This window comes from Dasypus novemcinctus, chromosome 9 (genome assembly GCF_030445035.2).
Source record: "Dasypus novemcinctus isolate mDasNov1 chromosome 9, mDasNov1.1.hap2, whole genome shotgun sequence".
NCBI lineage: Eukaryota > Metazoa > Chordata > Mammalia > Cingulata > Dasypodidae > Dasypus > Dasypus novemcinctus.
Genome location: NC_080681.1, coordinates 64,656,351 through 64,683,780, shown reverse-complemented (window position 1 = coordinate 64,683,780; position 27,430 = coordinate 64,656,351). Strand labels below are relative to the sequence as shown.

The 27,430-nt window shown below is 39.3% G+C and overlaps 1 protein-coding gene and 1 non-coding gene across 4 annotated transcripts in view; both read left to right on the top strand.

The window, feature by feature from the left end:
- AK4 (adenylate kinase 4) overlaps positions 1-27,031 on the top strand; it is a 75,004-nt gene extending 47,973 nt beyond the window's left edge. For all 3 annotated transcript variants that reach the window (XM_058303438.1, XM_058303436.1, XM_058303435.1), the window contains 3 exons: positions 16,438-16,610; positions 20,006-20,124; positions 21,340-27,031. In XM_058303438.1, coding sequence (XP_058159421.1) covers positions 16,438-16,610; positions 20,006-20,124; positions 21,340-21,454 — 407 coding nt within the window. In that variant the 3' untranslated portion in view covers positions 21,455-27,031. The remainder of the gene's footprint in view (positions 1-16,437; positions 16,611-20,005; positions 20,125-21,339) is intronic.
- Positions 13,921-14,002, top strand: LOC111761986 (small nucleolar RNA SNORD88). The gene has a single exon (XR_002795206.1). It is a non-coding gene; the product is annotated as a small nucleolar RNA SNORD88 (small nucleolar RNA).
- Positions 27,032-27,430: the final 399 nt, after the last annotated feature.

The window sequence follows — 27,430 nt, the reverse complement described above, 5'->3', positions numbered from 1 at the left end:
ATGGACATCTGTCTTGTTTACACCTTTTTGGCTATTATGAGTACTTCTCTGAATATTCATGTACAAGTTTTTGTGTGGGTATATTTCAGTTCTTTTTGATATATATCAAGTTGCAGAATTGCTGGGTCATATGGTAACCCTATGTTTAACTTTCTGAGAAACTGTCAAACTATTTTCCAAAGTGGTTGCGCCATTTTACCTTCCCACCAGCAATGTATAAAGGTTCTAAATTCTCCACATCTTTATCAACGTTTGTTATTGTCTGTCTTTGATTGCCCCTTCTAGATGTGAAGTGATATCTTGTGGGGTTTTGTTTGTGGTTTTTGTTGTTTGTTTTTGTTTCTGAGGTATCAGGAGCTGGGAACCTCATAAGTGGGAAGCCAGCACTCAACCACTGAGTCACGTTGGCTCCCCTGAGTTGGTTTGCTTAATGTTTTGTTTTGTTTTTTAGGAGGCACTGGGAACTGAACCTAGGACCTCCCATGTGGGAAGCAGGCTTGAGCCACATCTGCTCCCTGTCTTGTGGTTTTGATTTGCATTTCCCAATGACTAATGATACTGAGCATCTTTTCATGCAATGGCAATTTGTGTATTGCAGAAATAGCTATTCAAATTCTTTGCCCATTTTTAAACTGGATTATTAGTCTTTATTGTTGAGTTGGAAGAGTACTTTATATATTCTGGATACTGTTCCTTTATCAGATTTATGATTTGCACATATATTCTCATTTTGGGGCATTTATTTTTTTCATTTTCTTGATGGTGTCCTTTGAAGCACAAAAGTTTTCAATTTTGATGAAGTCAATTTGCCTTTGCAAAATTTTGTTGCTTGTTGCTTTTGGTGTCTTATCTAAGAAATTGCCTAATCCAAAGGGGGAAGCGGGGATTGACAGTTAATTGGTACAAGGTTTCTTTCTGGGGTGATGAAATGTTCTAGAATATGATGATGGTTGCATGATTTTGTGAATATTCTAGAAACCATTGAATTGTACACACTTAAAGTGAATTGTAATGATGTATGAATTATATCTCGATAAAGTTGCATTACTACTTATCCATTCATCACTTGAATTTTGTTTTCCTCCCTTCATCTTTTCCAACCTCCTTTCCTTCCTTATTTCTTCCCTTCCCTTATAAGGGGGTGCATTCCCAAGTTTTCTTTTTTACAGTGTCTCTTTATTGTCCTATTATTTAGCTGACTGTGATATTCCTGAGTGGCTCTTATGTCCTTCAGAACTTTGCAGGCATTGTTCAATTTTCTTCTGGCCTGGATTATTGTGATGTAGAAGCGTAAGGCTGGTTCAGCTTTTCCCCTTTTTGAAGATGATTGTTTTTGTTTTTGTTTTTGTTTTTGTATAGACTGCCTGAAGAATTATTTTTTCATACTTGAAGTAAATAGACTATTTTGATGTTGTATATTATTTTCCCCATATATTGTGTATCCTTTTGATCTGCAATTCACTCTTTGATTTCAAAGAGGTTTTACTCTTTTAAATCTTTTTGGCCATCTGTTCCGTTTTTCTGTTTCCAGAATGCCAGTTATATTGGATATGGTATTGTACATTCTTTGTCTTTATCATATATTCTTTAAATTGTCTTGCCTCTGTATTTTCTTTTTGCTGTCAAACATATTCAGACCTCTTATCTTGAGGGCAAGGGAATGCACAAATATTTATTTTCCGTAACTACTTCATAATTTCTTTACCTGTATGTGCCTGTGCATCCTCACGCCAAGGGTCCTTTGCACTTGCTATTCCCTCTGCCTACCGTGCTCTGCCTAGAGATGTCCATGGAGATTGCTCTACACATACATCCCCTCCTCAGGGTGTCCTTCCTTTGCAACCCTGTCTACCCATGCCACTCTTCCCTTCTTAATTTAGTACCACATGGCATTACATATTTGTCTGCGTATGTGATTATTAATCTTCCCCATCCCCATTCTCCACTGTGGTATAGGCTCCAGGAAAGCAGAAGATATGTCTATGTTGTTAATAGCTGTATTGCCAGTATTTAGAACAGTGCTTGGCAAATATTAAAGGCTTATTAATACGTCAAATGATTGCCTGCAGCATGTAGCTGAGCCTAGGAAGGAAATACTCAGCCTCTGTTACTTTCCTCAAGGCAGAAATATGAGATGATGGTGAAATCATTTATAAATTCCTTTTTTGTTAATTGATATATAGTAGGACCAATTTCTCCCTAATTTGTTTATGGAGACATATATTCAAAGAGCAAGCAAGCAGGATTCTTAAAGAGAAGAGCGCCTTTAAGCTAGGGGTTTGCTGATGACAGCTTCTTCCTCAATGTCGTATGCATCTTCCCTTACTGGGAAGAGGGCTTGGTGACTTTAGCCTAACTTGTTTAAGGAAAAGAGTTATAAGCTAGTGGTTTCACCTGTGCTTTGACTAGGAAAAATCATCATTGTTGATGCCAAAGTATCTCAGTGCCATTTGGGAATTTCCCCCAAGAATTCCTACCTAATAGGAATTCAACTTTTATTTCATTAAGTCACTTTGAAGAGGCAAACTTGTGGTTTAAAACCAAATTTTCTGAAGTGTCTATCATCTATTTATCAGTGGTTGACTAAGTAGTAGTATAATATTTCTAGGTTTTTAAGTCATTTTCTACTAACCTATAAAATCCTTGAAGGCAGGACCACTTATTACAACTCTCTTAAATTTTAAGGTATTTAATAGGTAGTTCCCAGTATCTCAGGAAGCTTTCATTGATAGGAAATAAGTCCCAGAGCTCTCAGCACAATGGGAAATAATGGAACTCCCAAAGTAATATATCATATGATGTAGCATAAACTCTGTTGCCAACATCTGGAACACAGCTGCTTCTTATTCTTTACATTATCTGTTGTTTTTTTTTAAGATTTATTTTTATTTATTTCTCTCCCCTTCCCCCCCTGCCCACCCCAGTTGTCTGCTCTTGGTGTCCATTTGCTGCGTGTTCCTTTTGTTCATTTCTGTTGTTGTCAGCAGCACGGGAATCTGTGTTTCTTTTTGTTGCAACATCTCTCCGTATGTGCCGCGCCACTCCTGGGCAGGCTGACCTTCCTTCGTACTGGAAGGCTCTCCTTACAGGGCACACTCCTTGCACGTGGGCTTCCCCTATGCGGGGACACCCCTGCGTGGCAGGGCACTCCCCGCGCGCATCAGCACTGCATGTGGGCCAGCTCCACATGGGTCAAGGAGGTCTGGGGTTTGAACCGCGGACCTCCCGTGTGGTAGGCAGATGCCCTAAACACTGGGCCAAGTCCACTTCCCTACATTATCTGTTAATAAAAACTGGATGAGATGGAATATGGAGGTCTTCGATACATTTACAAACAAGCATTATGCAAACAGATAAAGAAATTAAAAGAAATGAGAAAGGCCTTTGTAAAGCAGGTTTTGATGTCTGTGTGATTAATTTTAACTTGCTACTAAGGCTTCTGGTTGGTTGTGTAAATGTTTGAACTCTAACTGTGGAGGAATAACTGTCTGCTTTCAGCTTTAATCATGCAATGATGAGTTGATGCACAATGGTTTGCAACTGTTGATTTCCCAACACCTGGGAAGAGATGGGTGGTCAGAAGTAACTATGTTGGCCTCAATTCTTAATGGAGGTAGGAAGGGTGACTGATGTTGCATGGCCTTTCCACAAACTCTCAATCTAAGGAAGGTGTTGAAAGTTGCCCTCAGTACTGCCTTTTTATTTCCACCAGGCTGAGAACTTGCTTTTCTTCCTTGGAATGGAGGGTGGACTCTGGCTGTGCATCCTTTCTCTGGAGTAAATGCACTCCAAATTAAAAAAAAAAACAAGCGTTCTAGTTCTCTATTCCTCTCCACTGCTTTAGCTTGTTGCTGTGTACCTCCTACTTCAGATTCCCTCCCTCGGGCTCTTGGCATGACTGGGGATAGCATGTGCCAAGGCCAAATGGCCAGCAAGACTGGGAACACACCAGTCAGGAATTTAGCAATATCTCACTGTATCTACTGAATCTTTTTTGGGGGTCTGAAAAAAAACACCAGGGGCTCTGGGCACCATAATTAGTGATATAACTTGACAGATTCTGGAAGAAATTTACATAAAATTCAGCTTTTAACTTGGATTGGCTATTTGAATGAAAAGGACAAAGAGCTTTCCTAGGCACTATTAGAGAACGAGGGATAAGGATAAAGCATTTTGGAAGCAGGTAGTGGGTATTCCTTATTCCTGATGAGAAACCAAGCATTGGAACAGGCCCATATCTATAGCCAAAGGGAGGAAAGCCAGCTTTCTGTGCTTTAATTATGATTTTTAATTTACTTTAATTATTGAGTTTTCCATCTTCTTCAGCAATTAATGGAAGAAATTGACCTGGAATAGGCTAGCTAACTAAGGAGGCGGAAATACTGCTGGTTAGTCATGCAGAAAACATGTCTTCAAGGATTACTTTTAGTAAAAATAAAACATACCACAACTTTGTATTATTCCAAGTGGAAAAATTATTAATGCTGCCACCTATTGACAAAATTTGAGTGTGCATCTTTTGGTCAATAAGGAGTGCCTACAGAGAATCTGACAGTATGCTGGGCATTTCAGGAATAAACACAGTTCCAGCCTTCAAGGAGCTTGCAGTTTTAATAGAGGCTATATGCAAGCATGTTTAAAGAGGAATACATGCCCACAGCTAGAATGGCATATTCTCTTTTGGCCCACCAATGTAATCAGTAGCCTGCCTAGTCTAAATCCCTTAAATAAGAGAAGATAATATTTTAGTACTTAAATACTTCACGGGTTTTATATTCAGAATGACTGTTCTTATTTATAGACATGGATTTTCTTTCACAAAATTTCTGTTTTAACATACTGTACACCTGCTAATTATTTGTTTTCTTTCCATGCCAATATCTTAACAATTCACAATACCAGGGAATTGAATCTCAAATCAAGAGTAGAGCTCTAGAAGAGAACTTGGCTCAGTAGATATCAAATGTTAACTAAATATACCGATCCAGGGACAGTCTTGCTTAGTAAGTCTCAACTAGCCTATGTCTTTTTACTGTGCATTTTTGACAATATGTTCATTGAAAAAATACGTTTAGCTGGATAACAGTCTGATGAAAATGGTTCAAAATGTTCTGGTCAGATTTCACCTTATCTGACATTCTGTTGGTGGCAACTGATTGATGTGAAAATTATACTTGAATTACATTGATGATTTGCTCAGCCTAGCTTGAGACACTGATGTGAATCAATTTAAGAAGTGCTAAAGCTGTCATGCCACCTTATAGAATTTATCATTTAGGATACCATTCCATATTGTATGGCCCAAAGACTTGAAGTTAGGATCTGTAGTCTAAAGAATATTCTTATTTTAAGAGTCTTGCAGAGAGATAAACACTATTACTCACTTTGGAGAGCCTTTGCCCTTATGCCTACCCAGAATGACAAAGACCCCCCTTCCAGAGCCTATGACACTGTACCCCAAACTTCAGTAGGAGTTCCAGCTCAGCTTCCAGAACCTTTGTTACTGCATCATAGTCTAGGACACCACACAAGCTCTGAGCAAGGCCTGTCCTTGCTCCTCCTTTACAGCCCTGTCCACTCTGAGATGTAACCTGCCATTACCTGGTACTGTTAGGCTGTTCTTGTGCAAATGACTCGTGCCAAAATCTTGCATTCAAGGTCAAATCCTTACAACTGTGCCTTCATCTCTGTGATCTTTGGACGTAGTGAAAGGTAGGTCATCCCTCAATGTCCTGCTTTCTTTTATATTCTCTTCCTCTCTCCTTCCCCTTAACTCCACTCCTGCATGGGTACCATCTGGAATCCTCCTTCCTTATAATTCTTCCCATCACCCCTCAACCCCCTGCCCCACACATACAGACACCACTTTCTAGGTCTTTGCAGAAAGCTCTCTCTACTTTCTGCCATTTAAAAAACCAAAAACATTGATCTCTCCTGAGGATGCTACTTTCTTCCTTGCCTTTCTGTTATTGAGGAAACATCCTCCCACATGGAAACATTTGGGATGTTGGGTGATGGTGGTGATATTGCCTGTCCATTATTGCCTCTTTTACATTTTTATAAAAAGCTCAAACCTATTTTTATCCTCATGTCATTCTTGACTTTTTATCTCCAGTCATCACATGCTGCCTTCACTTTCTCCTAGTATTGGCACTTTGCCCTCATCCCCCACCCTCACCGATGCACTTTATCCCTGTCCCAACTACCCATTCTAGGATTTACAGAGTGTTTGTCCTCTCATAGACATTTTGAGTTAGGTATTATTATCACCCCCTTTCTATAGGCACAGAAAAGTTAGATAACCAAGGTCACAAAATGAGTTAGTAGCATGGTGGGACCTCAAATCCAGGCTAAGCTGTATTTTGCTAGTTATGTGTTTCAAGTCATGTGCAGTGATATCCATTGCATTGTGACTGCAAACAACTTAAAGATCCATTAGAAGGAGATTAGTGAAATTATGGTGTTTCCAAACTATGGAATACTCTGCAGCGGCAGGCAAATGAGACAGCAACATGTACTATAGAGAAAAAAATCTCTCAAGATATGTTAAAGGAAATATGTCAATGTGCAGAGCATTTATTGTATGTGTATTGTGAGAGAATCTAGCATGGATCAGGCAGTATCCCTGAGATCTCGCGGGATTTGGATTTCTCTAGTCATTTTGTAAGCTGAAGGCTATAAACATCTGGATCAGGCATTTCTTTGAGAATTGGTTTCTCACAGCCTGCAGTTTTTCATCAGGTGGAATACAGCATGGTGTGGTTCATAGTGTGTGATTCTGAATAGCACTTGATTCAAATCTACGTTCCTCACTTATTAAATATATGGTCATGGGAAAATTACTTAACTTCTCTGAGCCTCAGTTTTAACACCTTTAAAATGGGGATGACACCTACCTTCCAGTGTTATTGTGACTTTTGAGAGAATGTCTATTCATTCAACAAATAGTTGTTGAACACTTACTAGGTGTTCTAGACACTAAGGATATAGCCGTGAATAAGATTTTTGAAAGTTCTGCTCTCATGTAGCTTGCATAAGTAAAAGTAAATCATATACTATACAGTAAATGCTGATGAATACTCTGGAGAAAAATAAACGGGTGGGGGTGTTAGGGGTAGGGTGGAAGTGCAGTTTAACAGGATGGCTAGAGAAATCCCCACAGACAAGGCATGATTTGTGCCGAGACTTGTAGAAGCTGAGGCCATATGTGGATATCTGGAGTAAGAGAATTCCAAGTGGAGCTGACATGAACTATCAATGTCCTAAGGTGGGAACACACCTGTCTGGTTGAAAACATGAAGGATGCCAGTGTGGCTGGTGTAGAGTGATGGATAGGAAGACAAGGCAAGAGGGGTAGCAGGGCCCCAAATGGGCTCCTGTAAAATTTTGGCTTTTTTGTGTATGAATAATATATTTAGCACATCAGGGATGCTATACCAACAAATAGCATTACGGTGGTAGGATGAGAATGCCACCATGATGCTCCTTTTTGGGGAAAAAAGACAGATGGGGTGATGTATTAGGATAATTTAAGTAATTGATTTTTTTTAAAAGATTTATTTTTTATTTATTTCTCTCCCCTTCCCCGTGCACCCCCCCCCCCCCCCCCCCCCGCCTCCCAGTTGTCTGCTTTCTCTGTCTATTTGCTGTGTATTCTTCTGTGACCACTTCTAGCCTTATCAGTGGCACTGGGAATCTGTGTTTCTTTTCATTGCATCATCTCGTTGTGTCAGCTCTCTGTGTGTGCAGCGCCATTCTTGGGCAGGCTATACTTTCTTTTGCGCTGGGCAGCTCTCCTTACGGGGCACACTCCTCGTGCGTGGGGCTCCCCTACGCAGGGAGGGCACTCCTTGCGTGCATCAGCACTGCGCGTGGGCCAGCTACACATGGGTCAAGGAGGCCTGGGGTTTGAACCTCAGACTTCCCATGTGGTTGGCAGATGCCCTATCCATTGGGCCCAGTCCACTTCCCAAGTAATTGATATTTATGCTGCTGAAAAAAGAGGATAGTAGAAATAGGAAGAAACTTAAGTAGAAGTCTAGAGATGATAATAAGTCCAAAGTTCTGCTGTTGACCCTCATTGAGCCCAAATGTACTATCTATTTATATTTAGCTGAGGGTAATAATTCCTGCACTTGCCCATCTTATAGGTTGATGTGAAGATAAAAGAAACAAATTTATATAAGTGCTTTGTAAATAATAGGCTAAGTATGTAGGAAACATAAAGGCTATATTTGTTGATCGTTATTGAGTCGTGGACTTGGAAGTCATCTAGTACAGCTTCTTCAACAGCAGGTTTACTTTGTCTTGTGAATACTTCTAGAAATGGAGTCCTCACTAATAGAAAATACATCAAATTTATAGCCTTTCTTGATTTGGATTCTGTATTATAGTTAGTACAGCCTGCATGTGGATTTAGTTCTTTGGAAGTTGTGTTATCTTGCTGCCTCAAGGTACACTTTTACTATCAGTAGCTTAAGAATGAGTCTTTGTGCAGAATTTACCACTCTGTAACCCAAGTTAATCTCATCTTGATAAAGTATTGAACGGAATCAGGAAAGCAGATTTTAAGAGCTTTACTATTTAAACAAAAGGTAGGTAATGAAAGGGGAAAACAGAAAACCATAGAGTGGGAAGCTTTTGGAAGTAGCAAATATGCTGTGCCTGCTTGAGCTCCCTTGTGAGTGGGTGGAGACCAGAATGTGGAGTCTGGGTGACTAATGACTAGAGTTGCTGCACTGTAATAGTGGTAGAGAGCAGTGCGGAGCACCAAGGACAACCAAAGCTCTTAGAAAATCTCAGGGAAAGGAATTAATATGGTGAGTTGGGAAGTGGATGTGGCTTAAGTGATTGAGCTCCTGCTTACCATATGGGAGGTCCCTGGTTTGGTTTCCAGTGCCTCCTAAAGAAGACAGCAGGCTAGTGCAATGAGCAGGCATGGCAGGCTGACACAAGAAGAAAAACATAATGAGAGACACAATGAAAGCAGGAACAGAGGTGGCTCAAGCAGTTAGGTGCCTTCCTCCTACTTGGAGGTCCAGGGTTTGGTTCCTGGTACCTCCTAAAGAAACAAGGAAGATGAACAACGAGGGGGTGGGGGACAAATAAATAAAATAAATCTTAAAAAAATATATGATGAGTTAGTAGATGGGAAACTTTCTTCCCTGTTGTCTTTTTAAATTTAATTTTTAAAATATATATATAAATTATTAGAAAAGTTGTGAACTTAAAAACAGCCTTGTACAATATGTAGAATTCCCGTATAATGCCCCTTCGCCAGTACCTTACATTGTTTTGGAACATTTGTTACAGATTATGAGAGAACATCATCAGACTATTACCACTAACTGGTATATAGAGTACATTTACTGTAATTTTTCCATACCTGTATTAGTCAGCCAAAGGGGTGCTGATGCAAAGTACCAGAAATCTCTCAACTTTCATAAAAGCTATTTATTTGGGGTTGAAGCTTAAAGTTATCAGGCCGTAAAGTGTAAGATCCCTTGCCAAAGTCTGTTGCTATGTGTTGGAGCAAGATGGCTGCCGATGTTTGCAAGAGTTCAGGCTTCCACTTCCTCTTAAGGCTCCATAGTCTCAGTTTCTTCCAGTATCAACTGTGGGCTGGGATAAGTCTCCTCTCTCTCCATGGCCTTGTTTCAACTTGTTTCTCTCCGGGCTCAGCTACTCTGTTCTCTCCACAAGATGAGCTGTAGACTATCAGGCCAATGATTTCTCTCTCTTCCTGGGACCTCTGCTGTGTAATGGAGCCTTCTCTCTTTCCTCATGTATCTGCTTCTATGTGTATTTACTTCCCCGGGGCTCCAGGATTCAAAAACTCTGTCGCCTCTGCCTTGTCGGTTTTCTGAATTCAGTATGATCTGAGGGTATCTCTAGTCCAAAGGAACAGATCAGTTTACAAACATAATCAGTATTTCTTTTTGGATCGTTAAAAATATCAAACTGCCACAATACCCCCTATTTTTAACACAGTCCCTTCTTTGACATTGATGTAAGACTATTACAATATTGATGTTAACTGTAGTCCATAAGTTACACTAATTGTGTTTTCCCTATGCATCTTCATACTCTTACCACCTTATAGTAGTGATGTATGTTTGTGCTAGTTCATAGAAGAATATTTTTGTATTTGCTCTATTAACCAGAATCTTCATCCACCTCTGGGTTCACTGTTACTCAGTCCCTAGATTATTCTCAAGCTTTCTTTCAATTGACACTTATATCCCTAGACTACCCCTTTCAGCCATGATCCCATTTATAAATCAACTTTGTTCTACTCAGTATAATGTGTTACCCTGCTACCTTTTGTTTGGCTTGAGAACCAGCTGAGCTCCTAGGAAAGCTCCACCAGGAGCAACAGCAACTGTTTATTGGGTGCTGACTATGTTCCTAACACTTCGCATCTTAAATATTTTACAGGATCGCCTCTTTTTTTTTTTTTTTTTAAGATTTATTTATTTTATTTCTCTCCCTTTCCCCCCACCCTGGTTGTCTGTTCTCTGTGTCTATTTGCTGCGTCTTCTTTGTCCACTTCTGTTGTTGTCAGCGGCGTGGGAATTGTGTTTCTTTTTGTTGCGTCATGTTGTTGTGTCAGCTCTCCGTGTGTGCGGCACCATTCCTGGGCAGGCTGCACTTTCTTTCGCGCTGGGTGGCGTTCCTTATGGGGCACACTCCTTGCGCGTAGGGCCAGTTCCACATGGGTCAAGGAGGCCCAGGGTTTGAACCGTGGGCCTCCCATGTGGTAGACGGATGCCCTAACCACTGGGCCAAGTCCGCCACCAGAGATTGTCTCTTTTAATCCTCAAAACTGCCCCATGCAATAGGCATTACCCTTGTTTTACATATGAAGAAACTGAGATCAGAGAGGTTATGAAACTTGTCACACTTCCCCCAGCTGTGAGTGAGAGCTGGTATTGAAATCCAGATATGTCTTTTTCCAAAGATTGTGCCCATAACTAATATTTTATACTGATTCCTCAGGGCTTGTGGCTTATGTCTGCTTTCCTCTCTTTTGAAACAGCAGCTGGAACCCAGATTTTTGACTCCTGGTCCAGTGTTCTCGCTAATACACCATGTTTTCTCCCCTGTCATACCACTTTCTTTGGTAATAAGACACTGACAAATACTTGAGCTTCTCTGGACAGGAATGGCCTAAATAGGTCTTGAGTTAGCTTAAGGAAGATGGAAAGATTTTCCTTTGTTTGGGACCGACCTTCTCATTCTTCTCTTTTCCATGACCTGAGGTAAAAGTGACTTATTCTTCAGAGTGGCTTTCTTAGAAGCATTTAGAAGTAGAGTCCCCAGAAAATTGGGGACATATAACAAGTACTTACTGAGTATTTTACTTCAGGTTTTGCTGTCTCTGAGAAGTTTGGTTGTTCTTTTTTTATTATTTTTTACACCTGTTCAGTACTTCTATATCAGGGTAAATATTCTTTTTTTTCTCTAATGAATTTATTTATTTATTTAATATTTATTTATTTTTTAATTACATTAAAAAAAATATATGAGGTCCCATTCAACCCCACCGCCCCCGCCCCCCACTCCCCCCACAGCAACACTCTCTCCCATCATCGTGATACATCCATTGCACCTGGTAAGTTCATCTCTGAGCATCACTGCACCCCATAGTCAATGGTCCACATCATAGCCCAGACTCTCTCACGTTCCATCCAGTGGGCCCTGAGGGGATCTACAGTGTAAATCAGGGTAAATATTAAAATCATCTGGAGAGCCTTAGTTCTGATCCCATTCCTAGATGTTCTGCTCCAGGAAGTCTGGAATGGGTCCTGGGCTTCCTTGATCCTTTTTTTTTTTTTCTTCTTTTAACTCTTCGCTCTCGTGATTTGATGTTCCAGATCAAGTGGAAGACCCTTAAAGTTGTGGGATGACTTATTTCTGTGCTTGTTAACTCACAACCATTGAAATGGTTGCATCGCCACAATAACATCTTAAGACATACCTCTTCTACTTTGCCTTTCTTCCCCTATTAATAGTCTTTTAAATTTTAGAGTATTTTGAAAATGGAAGGACTTGATAAGGAGCTGTTGTCCTAACAGAGGACTTCAGTTCTAAGCCACCAAAATTGATTATTCTCTATGTTGTTAGCAGGTCCAAATGTGAGAACCCAATCCTAGGCACTACCCGACATAGTTTTGAAGTCTAGTCCTAGTGAGTTGAGCTTATTCTATACACAGTTGCATCTTCCACCAATTCCTCCAGAGGGCCCCAGAGTTCAGAAACAGCTGTGGGGAGCTGAGCAGGCTGGCTTGCACCTTCATTAAACAAGGAAACTTTAGACAATAAGGTTGGAGCTTTTATTTGTGGAAAGAACTTATGTTATGCTCCCTTCTAGAGTATCTTATTCTTTCCTATCTTTCTTTTTTAGCTCTCAGCCTCTTGCCAACGACTAAACAATGTTTTCTCGTCAGGGTAGCTGCAAGTGATGCTAGAACACAGGGAAGGGATCTGTGAACACAGATCTCTAAAATTCTTTATGCACACTTAGTAAAAAAGTTGAATTTACATATTAATTTTATATATATTTGTCTATGTATAAATTATATACCTGCAGTGTTACAAATAGTCACCTGTAAAATGTACCCTCCAAAATAGAAGTTTAAAAAGGATGAGTTAAAAAATACATTTCCTTTATTCTAATCAGAGTTATTTTGGAAAACTACTGCTTTAGAAATGGCCCTTCCTTGATGTTACCAGGGGTGTAGGGAACAAGTATAAAGATGATCTCAGGGAAGCCGATTTGGCCCAACAGACAGGGCGTCCACCTACCACATGGGAGGTCCAAGGTTTAAACCCCGGGCCTCCTGACCTGTGTGATGAGCTGGCCCATGTGCAGTGCTGATGCGTGCCATGAGTGCTGTGCCACGCAGGGGTGTCCCCCACTTAGGGGAGCCCCACGCGCAAGGAGTGCGCCCCTTAAGGAGAACCGCCCAGCGTGAAAAAAGCGCAGTCTGCCCAGGAATGGCGCTGCACATGTGGAGAACTGATGCAGCAAGATGATGCAACAAAAAGAGACACAGATTCCTGGTGCCACTGACAAGAATACAAGCGGACACAGAACACACAGCGAATGGACACACAGAGAGCAGACAACTGAGGTGGGGGGCAAGGAGGGGGAGAGAAATAAAAAAAAAAAAGATGATCTCTGTTGCTTAGCTACAGGCATCCTTATCACCCTGTCATGTTGAGACTTTAGTGAAGAGTGAAGTTACTCGGAAAGGCAGGACTCAACGCAGCATTGAGAGCGTGCCCTTCTGCGGATAGCTGATGGCTGGAATTTCAGCATAGGATGTGCCGGCACAGTGCCAGGAGATAGCAGGGAAGTAAGGCATATCCTAAACCCCCATCTTAGGGAGCTCATCTTCTAGGCTAGATTCTGTGGCACAGTGTAGGGAAAATTAGGCTGGAGTGTTGAATAATGGATTTAGCACAGCACCAGGGAGCAGAGTGCTGTCTCCGTCTCTTAACTTCCTAAGTCTGGTCTGTAGTGAGCTGTTGGGTGAGGGCGTAGAGAAGAGGACTGGTGGAGTACATCTCTCAGAGAAAGGTGTATATAGTATTTAGAAGGGATGGTGGGAAATATAAAAGAGGCATGGCTTTATATGGACTCTCTTTAGGCACCGCCACCATAGGTTGAATTGGTTCAGATCTTGGCAACCCAGCTGGCATCCCCCTGTGAGCTGGTATATTTGGGGTCCCAATTCTAAAATTCAGTTTTGTTTTTTTTTTTAAACTTAATCAAATGAGAAGTTGCTTAATGAACTGTTACTAAAACAATTGAGCCACCCCATATTAGAAAGAAGATTGCCCACCGAATTTACAGAGCCCACAAGAGACATAATTTCACAGACACCAAGTGGAGTTTTAAAACAAGGCAGACTGGGGTCCTTGTGATGTCTAGCACTGGGCTCTGATCTCCCATGAGGACACAGTGCCTCCTGGAACCAGGGAGTCTGAGCAGCCCCAGCCATGGAAAAAAAATAAGACAGTCTGGTTAAATAAGAACAGTTACTGAATGTAAACCCTAAGAGACAGCAACTCATGTGTTACGGTTGTTTGCCCAATGTGTGCCAAGTATCACTACCATATAAGTATAAACCTTGGGTGCTCAAACTGTGTACTTGATCTTAGGCAGATCTTATTTGACCTTTCATTTACTCCAATGTCAGGTAGGAATCTGAGTGATAACTTCTCTTTTTGGATATATTGGGAAATAAGCTCCAAGTTTATTGGGGAAGGCTTAGAGTAGTACTTCTCAAACTATCTGCACAGTCCAGTTTTATTTTTCCTAAGTGCTTTTTCTCAATTCTATACTTACTTTAACACAGATCAACATTGGTGCACAGATCACACTTGGGTTTTTATATTTATAGGGAATGGATGATTTCTGATGGAACTTGCAACCTTAGATGCAAAGCATAGTTAAGCTCATCATGGATAAACTTTAGAAATAACTGTAAAGCCATAGACTAAATTACTTGTCTATGTCATTTTTTTGGAACAAAAGGATATAGCAATGATCAAGACAAAGTCACTTTTCTCAGGGAGTGAGGTGGGGATAGAAAATTAATATATATAAATACTAAGAAATGATTCATAGTAGTAAACAATAGAAAATAAAATGGATCTAAGATAGGTAATGGGAGGAGAATGGGGCTACTTAAAATATCCTAGTCCAAGAAGCTTCCCTGAAGAGTTTACATAAAAGCTTTCAGCCCACATTATAAGGAGTCAGATATTCAGAGCTCTGCAGAAAGAGGCAGAGGTATCCTTGGTACTTTAAATGCACTAATAGGGCCTTCAAAAAGCAATATTAAAAGCAAGTTTATGATGCCAAAGTTGTCTTTTGGGAAGCACGCTGTCTGAGAACTGGAAAAAAGAAGGCTCAGTTAGGGAGGTACAGATAAGGAAAACGGTGTGTTGCGTGCAGCCCAGAGGTGACAGCATGGCAACAAGTGAGTTGGGTTACTGGGACACATAAAAGACCCAGGATCAGGAATCTCACCAGTGACCTTGTCCACAGTCCTGCTGTTTGGAGAGGTGAGGTGCCAGGGACCTGCTTTTCTGTGGGAAAGATAATCGATGAGGAGCTTGTGGAAAGGAGCCTGTGCTCAGCAACATGCAAGAATAAGGAAGGCATTTAAGGACGCATTGGAGAGCATGTTCATCAGTGGTTGGCAAGCAACAGGTACATGAAACAGAGGCATAGAGTCAGTCCCTGGTGGATTTTGTCATATTTAACTCAACACGTATTCATATCAGTTAGGCATTCACCCCACCTTGAAATTTCAATGCAGGCTGCAGCATGTCATGTTTAAACAACTGACATCCTGTAGTAGGGAAAGGAGTTCTTTGGATGTTAACCATTTTAGGACCAAAAAGACCCATTTTTAAGTTGTCATCTTGATACTTATCAGTGATGAAAGAGTAGACGGGTGTCCTTATCTGAAGTGACTTCAGAGTTTCTCTTCCGAATGTTGCACCTCCCATTATACGAAATTTCCTCCCATCTTTCCATCTCCCTGCCTCTTTTAGCTAACTAGGATTTAAAGAACATTTTTTAAAAAGTGAATTAGCTGTAGTAAGGTTTTCAACAGAGTATGCAAATTGAAATGATTTATCTAGAAAAGAGATATACTACTATGCAGTCCCACCCCAGCCTTGGAGTTAAATTTAAAGTAGGTCAATCCCTGGAAAAAACTGTAATTTGGTATCACCTAACTGCTGAGGTCACAGAGAATATATGCTTAAAGAAAAAATGGAAGATATAACCATGAGCCCCAATTTTTTTCTTGTTTCTTCTTCCACATTTAGAAAACTGGGGGATTTTCCAGTTTTGCTATGTCCAAATAGTTTTACAAGCACTAGTTCTTTTTGAGATAAGACTTCTGGCACCTTGGTTGAGACTGCAGACTTGGGTGAAGGTCTGGGTGAAGGCTTCTAACTGATTAAGCTCTAAAATATATGTATATGATTTTTTGTGATAACTCGAGAATGATATACTTGTTAACTGTTAGAGCTAAAAGCACACAGGACAAAATTTCATCTGTTCACTTCTTTAACAGAAGAGGTGTTGTAGAAGAGGTATGTCTAAGGTCACACAGGAATAAAGCCCAGGCTGTCTAGTAATTTTTAGTTTAGAGCACCTTCTAATTTTATCCTGTGACTCCTTAATCCATTTGAATTTTATTCACTTCTAAATACCAGAGCAAAGTTATAAAGTAGCAAATTTCCTTCTTCTAATATTAATTTTATGGAGCTACGTATAAATCCCTGGTTAAAGTTCCTTTTTGGGTAGTATAAATACAAATTTGATTATTCTGTCAGTGAAAATATTTCAAGGACTAATTGAATCTGGCAAATATCTTACATTTGACTTGTTTTGTTTTTGGCATTTAGGTTTTCCTAGGACATTAGTACAGGCTGAAGCGCTGGACAAAATCTGTGACCTGGATCTAGTGATCAGTTTGAATATTCCATTTGAAACACTCAAAGATCGTCTCAGCCGACGTTGGATTCACCCTCCTAGTGGGAGGGTATATAACCTGGACTTCAATCCACCTCATGTACACGTAAGAATATACTAAGTGCTTTCACAAATTAACAAGAAAAAGGCAGACATTTTTGGTAAAAAATGGGTGAAGTGTGTAAATAGGCTATTCAAAAAAGAGCATATCTACATGATCAACAAACATTTTAAAAATGCTAAAATTCGCTTGCAGTCAGAGAATACAAATCAGTAAAAATAGGGTATCACTTTGGATACATTGAATAGGGCAAAATTTAAAATATTTAACATCTATTGCTGGTGGAGATCTGAGAAAAATGGTATGCTTATCTTTGTTACATAAATTATTAGTAGTTATTTTTAAAAAGAAATCTTAACATATATCCAAAGTTTTAAATAAATGTTTCATTCAATCCACTTTTGGATTTTGGGATAACCTATGAAGATGTAAGGCACTAGTTGTTAAAGTCATGTATGCAGTGGTGCTTATTTCAGTTTGCAGTGGTAAAAAAAGAAAAGAGAAATAAAGCAAAATGAATGTTTATCTATATAGGATGGTTAAATAAATTTGAGATGACCTGCCTCTTGAAATGTTATGTAGTTAGTAAAAAGAATGAATTAGCACTACACTTTTTTTTACTGATTAATATTACTTTTAGCATGTTAAAAGCAAGCACATCAAAAATAATATACAGCTTTAAAAATGTCATAGATGATATAAGAAACTAGTATGTATGTATATATATTTTGCACATATATATAAAACTACAGTGCTTATTACTGTTTATATATTTTGGAGTAGCTCAAGGGCTGCTATTGTAAACTAAATTGTATAGCTACTTTTTTTACAAATCACAGAATCATGGCTTAAAAATTGAAATTAATATCCTTAATTACATTTTATATACATGTATTTCGGATCTTCCATATGATCAAAACCAAGGGCCCAGTGATCTTTTTTTTTTTTTTATTACATTGATTTCTTTTTTTTAAAATTTCTCTCCCCTTCCCCCCGCAACCCCCCTACCCCTGTTTTCTGCTTTCTGTGTCCATTCACTGTGTGTTCTTCTGTGACCGCTTCTATCCTTATCAGCAGCACCAGGAATCAATGTTTCTTTTTGTTGCATCATCTTGCTGTGTCAGCTCTGCATGTGTGCAGCGCCATTCTTGGGCAGGCTGCACTTTATTTTGCGCTGGGCGGCTCTCCTTAACAGGACACACACCTTGCGCGTGGGGCTCCCCTACGCGGGGGACACCCCTGCGTGGCAGGGCACTCCTTGTGCGCATCAGCACTGCGCATGGGCCAGCTCCACATGGGTCAAGGAGACCCCGGGTTTGAACTGCGGACCTCCCATGTGATAGGCAGACGCCCTATCCATTGGGCCAAGTCCACTTCCCCCACAGATCTTAATCATCAGGATTTTGTTTGAGCTTCAGCACCACACTTTTTTATATGTAGTACATATATAATGCACAGGTATATATATATATGGCTGGTACAATGGCTGAGGTTAGGACTAGATAAAGGACTGGAATCAGCATTGATTGGGGTGTGGAGGCAAGTAAAGGAATGGTAGGCCTAAAGTACTAAAAAGTAATAAAAAGATTGTCCTTAAAAGGAAGTTCAAAATATAATATCTATACAATTACCTAAAATTAAATTTGTGTAAAGATATATGTATTAAGAAACTTTAACAGATTCATTTAAAGTGTTACTGTTCTTTCTGATAAAGATAAGAATTAGTTCAATTTGATCATTCTTAAATCCAGTTATTGGATAGTAGATAGTATTACTTATTATCCACATGTGGAATGGGTGTTGAATGTCTTTTACTGGTTTAGTCTTTGTGGAAAAGATTAGACTGTAATATAGATAAAATGAGTAATTACCACAGAAAACAACTTCAAGGGGCTAAGGACACCTTCCCAACTCCTGGATATCATACAGTTAGTGAAGTCCCAATGAGAACTGTTGATTTGGGTCAAGTATTGGTCTCCTTCCGTGGTCTTTTTAAAATGTATGCAGTTCTGGAATTCCTTTATTGGATCCCTTCCTCCTTTCCATCCCAAGAAGCTAGGATAAGAAAAGAAAACGGTCAGAGAGAAAAAGAAGATTTTGAAAAATGGGGTTCAGTGTTGGGAACATTGACGTCCAACACAAATGATTCACATTTTGGGTCTCTCCAAACCTGCTGATTCTTATAAAATTTGGGAAGCTTTCATACTGAGTTGCTTTCCAAAGCCTGGGTTTCCTGAAAAGGATACCTGCAATTATAGTGATACTTACAAAGACAGCAATGAAATTGCTGGTTAGGCCAACTCTATCAGCAACTGTGGTGGGCTCCCCTAGCATCATTCTGCTCTTTCTGGAAGCAGTTTTCTATTTTCTGGTGCTGTGAAGTCCTGGAAATGACTTCCGAGCTTTGTGTTTCTACATAAAATAAAGGAGATGGGAATGTAGGTGATTTATAGCTCCTTTGGTATCACAGTAGCTCACAACCATGGAATATACATGTGATAATTAAATGGCTCACAAGTAACTTCTAAGTGTAAGTTATGCACCCAGGGCCCTGAGCTGTAATGGAATTTTAGGGCATTTCAAATTTATAGCTAATTTCTGATTATCCAATTGAATTGCCTGAGCCTTTAGATTCTTCCAAAGCCTGCCTTTTGACAGATTTATTTTTTTTGACTGTCTTTCACCCTTGATGAGTAATAACTGTAGACTTGATAGGGAAAAATTCTGATGTGTCCCTCTTATTATTTGTAGGTGGATATGGAACCTGAAGAAGTTAAAATACAATGAAAATCAGTTCATGAAATTGTACTTTTTCAATTCTCAGATTGTTTGTCCCTGTTATATGAATATTTGAGTCATGCCTTCTATAGATATGATACAGTTTTTTGATCAGTAATATTAATTACTGATCAAAATCTCAGAGAAGCTAACTGATAATATGAAAGCTGGCAGAGAGATGAGACTGCAAGGTCTTCTCCTAGGTTAATGTATTCCCTAAGTAAACTGAGTTGATTCTTTGAGACATTTTATTTTCCATATTAAGAACTAAGGTTTTAGAAAACAAGGCAGTTTGTGAATATGAACTTTTCAGGAATATGTAGAGGGCCAGAGTAAAATTATTTAAAGGTTGTTTGTTGTTCAAAGAGGATGCACTGAATGTTAAACTGTGAATTGAAAGTACCGTTTATCAATGGCACTGGAACATGTTTGGAAAAATCTGAGTAGTTAATAGAGATTTAATATCATCTCCCATGAGAGAAGGTTAACACACTAGGAATACTACTTTTTTCCCAACTACCCTCACTGTTACCGTTGTCATGCAGGCATAGCTCATTACATGTAAGAATCAGAGGTGTACAGATGACTTTGCACAGGCAAGTTTTTACTTTTAGAATGGCCCAGCTGTTGGCCATATTAACTTGTTTTGCTGGTACTTCTAGGGGATTGATGACATCACTGGTGAACCGTTAGTCCAGCAGGAGGATGATAAACCCAAAGCAGTTGCTGCCAGACTAAGACAATACAAGGATGTGGCAAAACCAGTCATTGAGTTATACAAGTGAGTGTGTGTCAATATTTTCATGATGATGAGCCAACTAGGAAGTTGTAGAGCCTAGTGGGAATGATATTGGGCTGAGGCAGTGGCAGGATAGTGTTTCTTTAAATTAGATAAACTCTAAAGCCCAATATCTCCCCAGAGGTCAAATGAAATGCTAGATTTCTGCATGGGCAATGAAGTCCAGTATTTTTATCAGGAAACGGTTATAACACAAAGACCTAAACCTGATCATCTTCATCTGTACTGGTTATAAAATTGCATCTGGACTTATTTTCATTCTCCTTTCTCAAGTGGCTGAGTTAATGGTCTATATTTTATGCTTCCACATTGAAATATCTAATTTGGATATAAGATTAACTGGGACTTTGGCCTAGATGTGTTTGTAGGGAGTATAACAGAGAAAAGCTAAAACCATAAACTATAGATTAAAAATTCAAGTAACTACAGGGGTCAGGCAGGTATTGGAAATGAATGACTCAAATCTGGTGAAGGATGTGTTGAGCTGGGTAGTTGAGTGACAATCGAACTGGACAGCTGCTGTGCTGCACCAGCCAATTATCACCTCGGGAGCACACTGGCTCAATGGGGCTGGCAATTCCTGTTTTTCAAGAGAAGCAGAAATCTGGCTCTCTGTGGAAAAAAAAATTAAAACAAAAATCCAACAAATTCAAAATTTTTAATACTATTCAAACCAAACAAAGCATATATGTAGACTGCATTAAGAATGGCACTTTGCAGCTTCTCTTGTAATCAACTTCTGGTCTGTAGCTCCCATAAAATTTAGCAAATCTTTAGATCAGAGATTCCTGATAATATTATATTGATACATTGTGTGTTTCATTATCCTTTGTTACAAATAATAAGGATTAGAGTACCAGAGTTTGTTAATGATATGCTTTTCAAAAGTATATGTTGGGGCAGATTTGGGATTATTCCTATAATGTTATTCTTTGATATGTTTTAAAGGGGAGATAAAAAGGTGGCATCATGGCAAGCATGCTGGAATTGCAAAACCTTTGGCCTTTTTAGGTATACCCAGTGGGAGTGTTTGTTTATACATTTAAAAGGGGCTTTTTTTGTCACTTAGTGATATACAGCATACAGTGATAGATAAACCATAAGATCATACTTGCTTTACACATAGAATCTGCCCTATTTTTATGTTATAACAAAGTAGTTTTAAAATGTCTTTGTGCATTGGATTTTGTTTTTCAGGAGCCGAGGAGTACTACACCAGTTTTCTGGGACGGAGACTAACAAAATCTGGCCCTATGTTTACACACTTTTCTCGAACAAGCTTACACCTGTTCAGTCCAAAGAAGCATACTGAGCTTGCCCAACAGAAGAACAGAAAGATGTGATCATTCATTCAATTGTGTGTATAGTGTTGGTGCCATGTCCAAATTAGAAGCTAGCTGAGATTGCTTGCAGCATCTTTTCTAGTTTAAATGATGAACAGATAATGAAAACTAATGAGTAGAAAGAGATAATGAAGAGCTTCTCCTCTGCATTTCGAAAGGAGGGACACCTGTACATGTTTAAGATGTCTCTGCACATGTCTCAAGCCCTTTAGGAGAAAGAAAGTACAGGCTAGATTTCAAATGGTGTATCACATGAGCTCTTGCTAATTTTGATAGCCATGTTGTTGCTATGGTAGCCTTTCTACATGTGATGGTGGTGGTCTCTTGTTCTTCCCATTCCCCCCAAAGCTGCTGAACACAGCAACAGTGGGCCTGAGAATTCCAAGGGCTGTAGCCTAGGTTTTGTCCCAGGTTCTCTGGTAGTGCCTCCTGGTGACAATGGGATTGAAGCCAAAAACTCTCAGTGGTTGCTGCTCTGGTCTTGAGTGGCTTATCCATGATTCGTATTTTTTCTGTTAGGAGTTGACACCTTTTCCATATCCGTGCTCCACAGAAATCTCTCCTTTTCAGACATCCTGAAATGAAAGGATTTAGCTTATACTCTTTTTATTAGACTGTATTTTAACATGTTTTCTCCTTTCCTAGGCTACTTAGTAATACTAATGGTGGTTGCTTTTATCCCTCTCAAATTCCTCTTAAGAGCTGAGAGGTAGGGGACTGAGTAGAATCTCTTCATGCACCAGGAACTGAGCTATGCAGAAGGTCTTATTTAAACTGTTGGCCTGGCTGTCATGGGTGACACCGCTCTTTTCTTTCATTGTGAAAAAATAAAGTCCCCAAATCTTTTGAGAATTCTCAAAAATATGTGAAGTATTCATCCACATAAATGTTGAAAGATCATATTTAATATATAGAAATAATAGGGTTATATGGAATTACTGGACTAAAAAGTTTAGCTTTATATTCAAGACATAAAATTATATTTTGGAAATGCTGCTAAATGTTGATGCTGACAGTGAAGCCTATGGGGTTAACAAAAATGTTGCACTAGATGTGCCTAGACCAAGGATGACAGCTTTATCACTACAGGAAAACAAAATTTTTATTTTTCCCTATTCCAGAGATCCTATAAGGTGGCCATAAAGCCTAGAAATAAAGGTAATACTATTTTATCATGCATTGTAATACATATCAATAAACCACTTATTAAGGAGCTGCCTGGTTTCCAGACTTGGTGGCTACCATGTATAATTCTTGCTCTCTGGGAAGGACAATGACATTTATTCCTGCTGCCTTAAAATAAATATCCCATCTTCATATACTGTGATTTCCCCCAGGGAGGGTCCTTTAGTGTTCCTGGGAGAGATTCTGTCTAACTCTTCTTACTGGTGAGAAGAAAAGAAACCAAGTTCATTACTTCAGTGGTATTAAAACACACTTATTTTCTGAAGGTGTCCAAGCAAATACCCAGTCGTTTCACTGCCGTCTATATTCTGTACAGTAGATAATGAGTGCAAATTCTATCCAAACTCTCCCTTTGTCTCTTCATGTGAATGTTCTTTGGCTGCCTTGGTGGACACAAACCAGTCTCTTCCTCCTCCTAATTACAGTAAAATGAAATTGTTTTTTAGGTTTATGCAATTAAATTGTCTAGTTGAGGTCTTGAAATGTCATTACACTTCTGAGCACTTTAGAAGAGTTGCACTTGAATGCCAGTTGATGGAGATTGAGTGAAAATTAGCCATATAGGTAACACTCAGGTTATCTAGGGAGCCAGGTATAGAGAAAAACAAATCTGATATGAGGAAATTTAGAATTTAGTATTTAGAATAATACTGCCATGGAGACTATTTCCACAAACTAGGAGTAGAGAGTTAAGATTATCGTATGGATAATTCAAGAGAGGAAAGTGTGTGTTTTTTTTAGAAATGGAAGAATATTCAAACCTTCCTTCACTTCCCTTTTTGTTATTAGCTGACACTCCAATGTAATCATTGCCTTTGGAGTTTGGGGGAGAGTGATGGAAAGTGGGAAATGGCCTGGTACCTGATTCCATATACTCTACCTGATTCCATATAATCTACTCTAGCCATTAGCCATTCCTCTTTCCCTTGTCTTTTCCAGACAGTTATAACCAATGACTGAGTCACATTGTGTGTTTTGAGAGTGTTTGCTCTTGCTGAGATTGCCCAGCAATTGAGGGTCCTTTGCTAGGTAAGCCCATCCTTTTCCATGGTCTTTGAAAAATGGTGCTTGTTTCATGTTTGTGACCTGAAAAATCTGTTTCTGGTCTTCAACAACTTTAACTTTCCCTTAAATGATTTTGTAAACATTAAAGTTATCTTGAAAATATTTTGAAAAAATTAAGGGAATAGCTTTTCTTCGTTTCCCTCTACCACCACACAAGTGGTTCTTTATATTGAAGCAGAAAGAGTAGTCTAGATGGTCTCCAAGGGCCTGCCCTGCTTCCTATTCTGTGTCCCTTGCCAGCTTGTAATTCAGTGTGCTTTTCATTATCCTAAGAGGTTTCCCACTTAACGCAGAACTTAAGAACACGGCTGTGTTTAACACTAATGCAGACTTACAGTAGGTACCCTTTTTTGAAGGCCTGCTGAGTGATGTGGACATTTACAAGCACCTTACTTAATCTTTCAGGCATCCTGTGTGATAGGCATTATCCCACAAAGAAGGTCAGGGTCAGAAATGTGAAGTGTCTTGCCCGGGGTCCTGCTGCCAATGAACAGTGTCGTCAGGACTCAAACCCAGGTTTTTCTAACACTGAAGCTGAGTTTAATCCTGGAAGTTAATTGCTGGTCCCATCCCAAGCAACCCCAGGCCCCGGGCCTGCTTGGTTCTGCTTGTATGTACAGACGGCCTCACATAAGAATAGCAGAGTACACTATGGTCACTTTCACCTCTGCGTTAGACTAATCCTTTTTCCCTTTGCTGAAGCAAAGGAAGCTGCTAGAGGGGAGTCTGAGGCCTTGACTGTCCTCCATAACTACTCATTTATAAGTAAAATAAAAGGCTGTCAAAATAGGCTGGACTTGGATCCAGGAGGAAGCAAGCTTATGTTCTTACCTATCCTTTAGTGTCCTTTGTGTTGTACCTCTGAAGGGGCCTTTACCCTTGAGCCATCCCCAAATGTGGTGCTCACACGTAGGCCTGAAGCTCCTTGGAGCTCTCCATCCGCTACTCATTTTTCTTCCTTGAGATCAAAACAAGTCACTCTCTTGCCCCCACCTACAAACAAGGCCCTGCTAGTAAACTAATCCTTCCTAAAGTGCTAGCTGGTGGACTAACAGTGATTGAGCACTTAAAGCAGATAAGCCTTGATATTTGTACTATCTTCCCTAGATTACATTACCCATTAAAATGAGCTGAATACAGAATTCAGACCTTTGCCCATTATCTCATGTGGCAGCACCTGCTTGTCATCCAACAATTTGGTTTTATTCTGGCAGTAGCCAAGGAAGATCCACCACCTGTGTCTCCCTCCTCCATCTCTAGAGATTAGTCCTCTGCCACCCTCCAATAGCCAAACTCACATGAGCTCCAGCTTCACCAGGACATGCCTCTCTCTTTGGTAGGGAAGGGAAAGAAAAAGGTGAGGATAGGGAGGATTCTAGGAGGGAGGCACTGCTGTTGCTTTTCCTGACCTTTAAAATGTTGAGACAGGATAATCTTAGAAAGATACCTGCGTAAACCCATAGGTAAGGCTTTTTATAAAATTTAGTTCATTGGAACCTGAGTTCCATATTTGACTTTAGCCATTTGTCTAAAGAATTTATCAGTCTGCTGCAGGTCTTTATAAAAATGACACATTTCCTAATATATTAATGTATCAGCATTCTTAATAATTATTATTTGGTATTCATTCTGAGTTAAATGCATTACATGCATTATCTAGTTGAATCCTCAACAACTGCTCTTTGTAATAGATATCATTACCTCAATTTTTCTGCCTCCTTGTATTTAAAAACTGAAAGTCTCATTTAAAAAAAAAAATTAAATGTGTTTTCATGTACCTATAAGGGATTAATCAGGAAACTCTAAAGGGCCTTTTTTGTACCTTTTTCTAGTTTGGGTTCCCCATTCTCATTAATAGGTAAAACTTAATGTATTCACTCCAGCCTGGAGCCTTTGCCTCTGGCACTCTGTTGCTAGAAGGAAATAGGCACTCATGGGGTCTTGATGGTAGTTGTGCACCATATGTACAGAGGACATATGTCTCCTCTGGATTCTGCTGGAATATATGATCTTGAGAGGCATTGTGCCCAGTGGATTACCTTCATTAATTACCTTCCATTTAGCAGACACTACCCTCTCCTACTGCAGTTGATTTTGTCAGAGATTTAGTACATGAGGCAGAGCTGCGTCTGTAGTCTGAATTACTCTATCACTTGCCATTTTTCGTGACTCCTCAGACTATTTGGTGTCTCAGAAGAAGAACCCAGTAACTGAGCCTCCTTTTAAACATAGAAATGGTCTGGCCATAAACTATCATCCCTTTACGGAGAAAACTTACCCAGTCTGGCTTCCATATGAGAAGTACGTGGGACCCAGATGTCAGGAAACTGTGAAGCCATATTTCAACAATGAAAAAAATCTGCTTCCTGCAATTGTCGGAACATACTATAATTAAAATTGTTCAAAAATACCATACTTTTATCTGTCTTTTGACAAATTGCTCAATACTTGCCAAAATAAATGCCATTATCTATACGTTTCTAGGGAGTCCCCCAGTTTGATTATTGTGTGTGTGTGTATGTGTGTGTGTGTAGAGAGAGAGAGATGTTAAAACATTTTCAAAGGGCAAAAGCTATTGTATGGAATGGATATGAATTCCTTCCTTTGGTAATAATTAGGCTATTACAGGAAGCACAGTCTCATTCTTGAAGTAAAAGATTTCCATTTTAAAACTTTTCAAAGGAGCAGGCCACCTTGAAGATTGCCCCTGAAGTAGGTATGTGTCTAACTCTATTTCTTAAAGGCTTTTCTTTGTTTTAAAGCTTTGGCTACAAAGTCAGAAATGTACTGAATAAAAACAAATTATTTCCTGTATAATTTAGCAAAGAGTAGAGGAAAGAAAAATGAAAACTCAATCTTTATGTAAGCTCCAAGGATATTAGAACTTAGAGGGCTTTGCTAGTTTTATGAGAATTTACTACTGATTTCTATATTTGTTTTTGAGATGAGCAGATCTCTGGGGAAAATATTGAGTTACAGTGGCATTTCACTGTGCTCTCAAGTTCACATCAGTTCTCTAACCCAATGATGAGTTGTCTTTTTGGTTTACTGCCCTGTGAAATGTCAGCTCAGATTTCCCAGAAGTCTTGTGTTTACAATGAGTCAGAGTGCTCTTCCTCAGTGTAACAGTTGTAGGTCCTCTTGATTTTGGTGTATGTGCTTAAGTATCTAAACCTGTAGTCTAATTTGTACATGCTATCTTAACTGTTAATTGTATTATTGATTTTTTAAATTATCTTGCTTGAAGATTGATTCCTACTTTTCAGTTTGATAGGAATAAAAGATTTTTCTGCTTATAACTAGTGAATTCATTTAATAATTTTTGCATAGCTTTTATACTTGGCAATGTAAATTTTCACACGTATTCTCATATCATTCTGCAACTATTACATTATTAAGTGCTATCTCCAGTTTCCACAGAAAAATAAAGAACATGGTGTAACCCATAAGGAGGCAATTGGTACAGAGTAAGATCTGAACCTGAGTTATGACCCCAAGTCCCATTTTCTTTTTCCTATACCATAATTCCTCACTTTGTATATGCTTAGGTTCCTTATTTATCCAGCTTTTTTTTTTTTTCTAACTTACAGTCTTTAATTTTATTCTTAAGATGATAGGGTGATGTGAGCAGATTCTGTCCCTATTTTACAAATGGGGAAACTGGCTCAGAGTACATGACTTTCCTAAGGTCATAG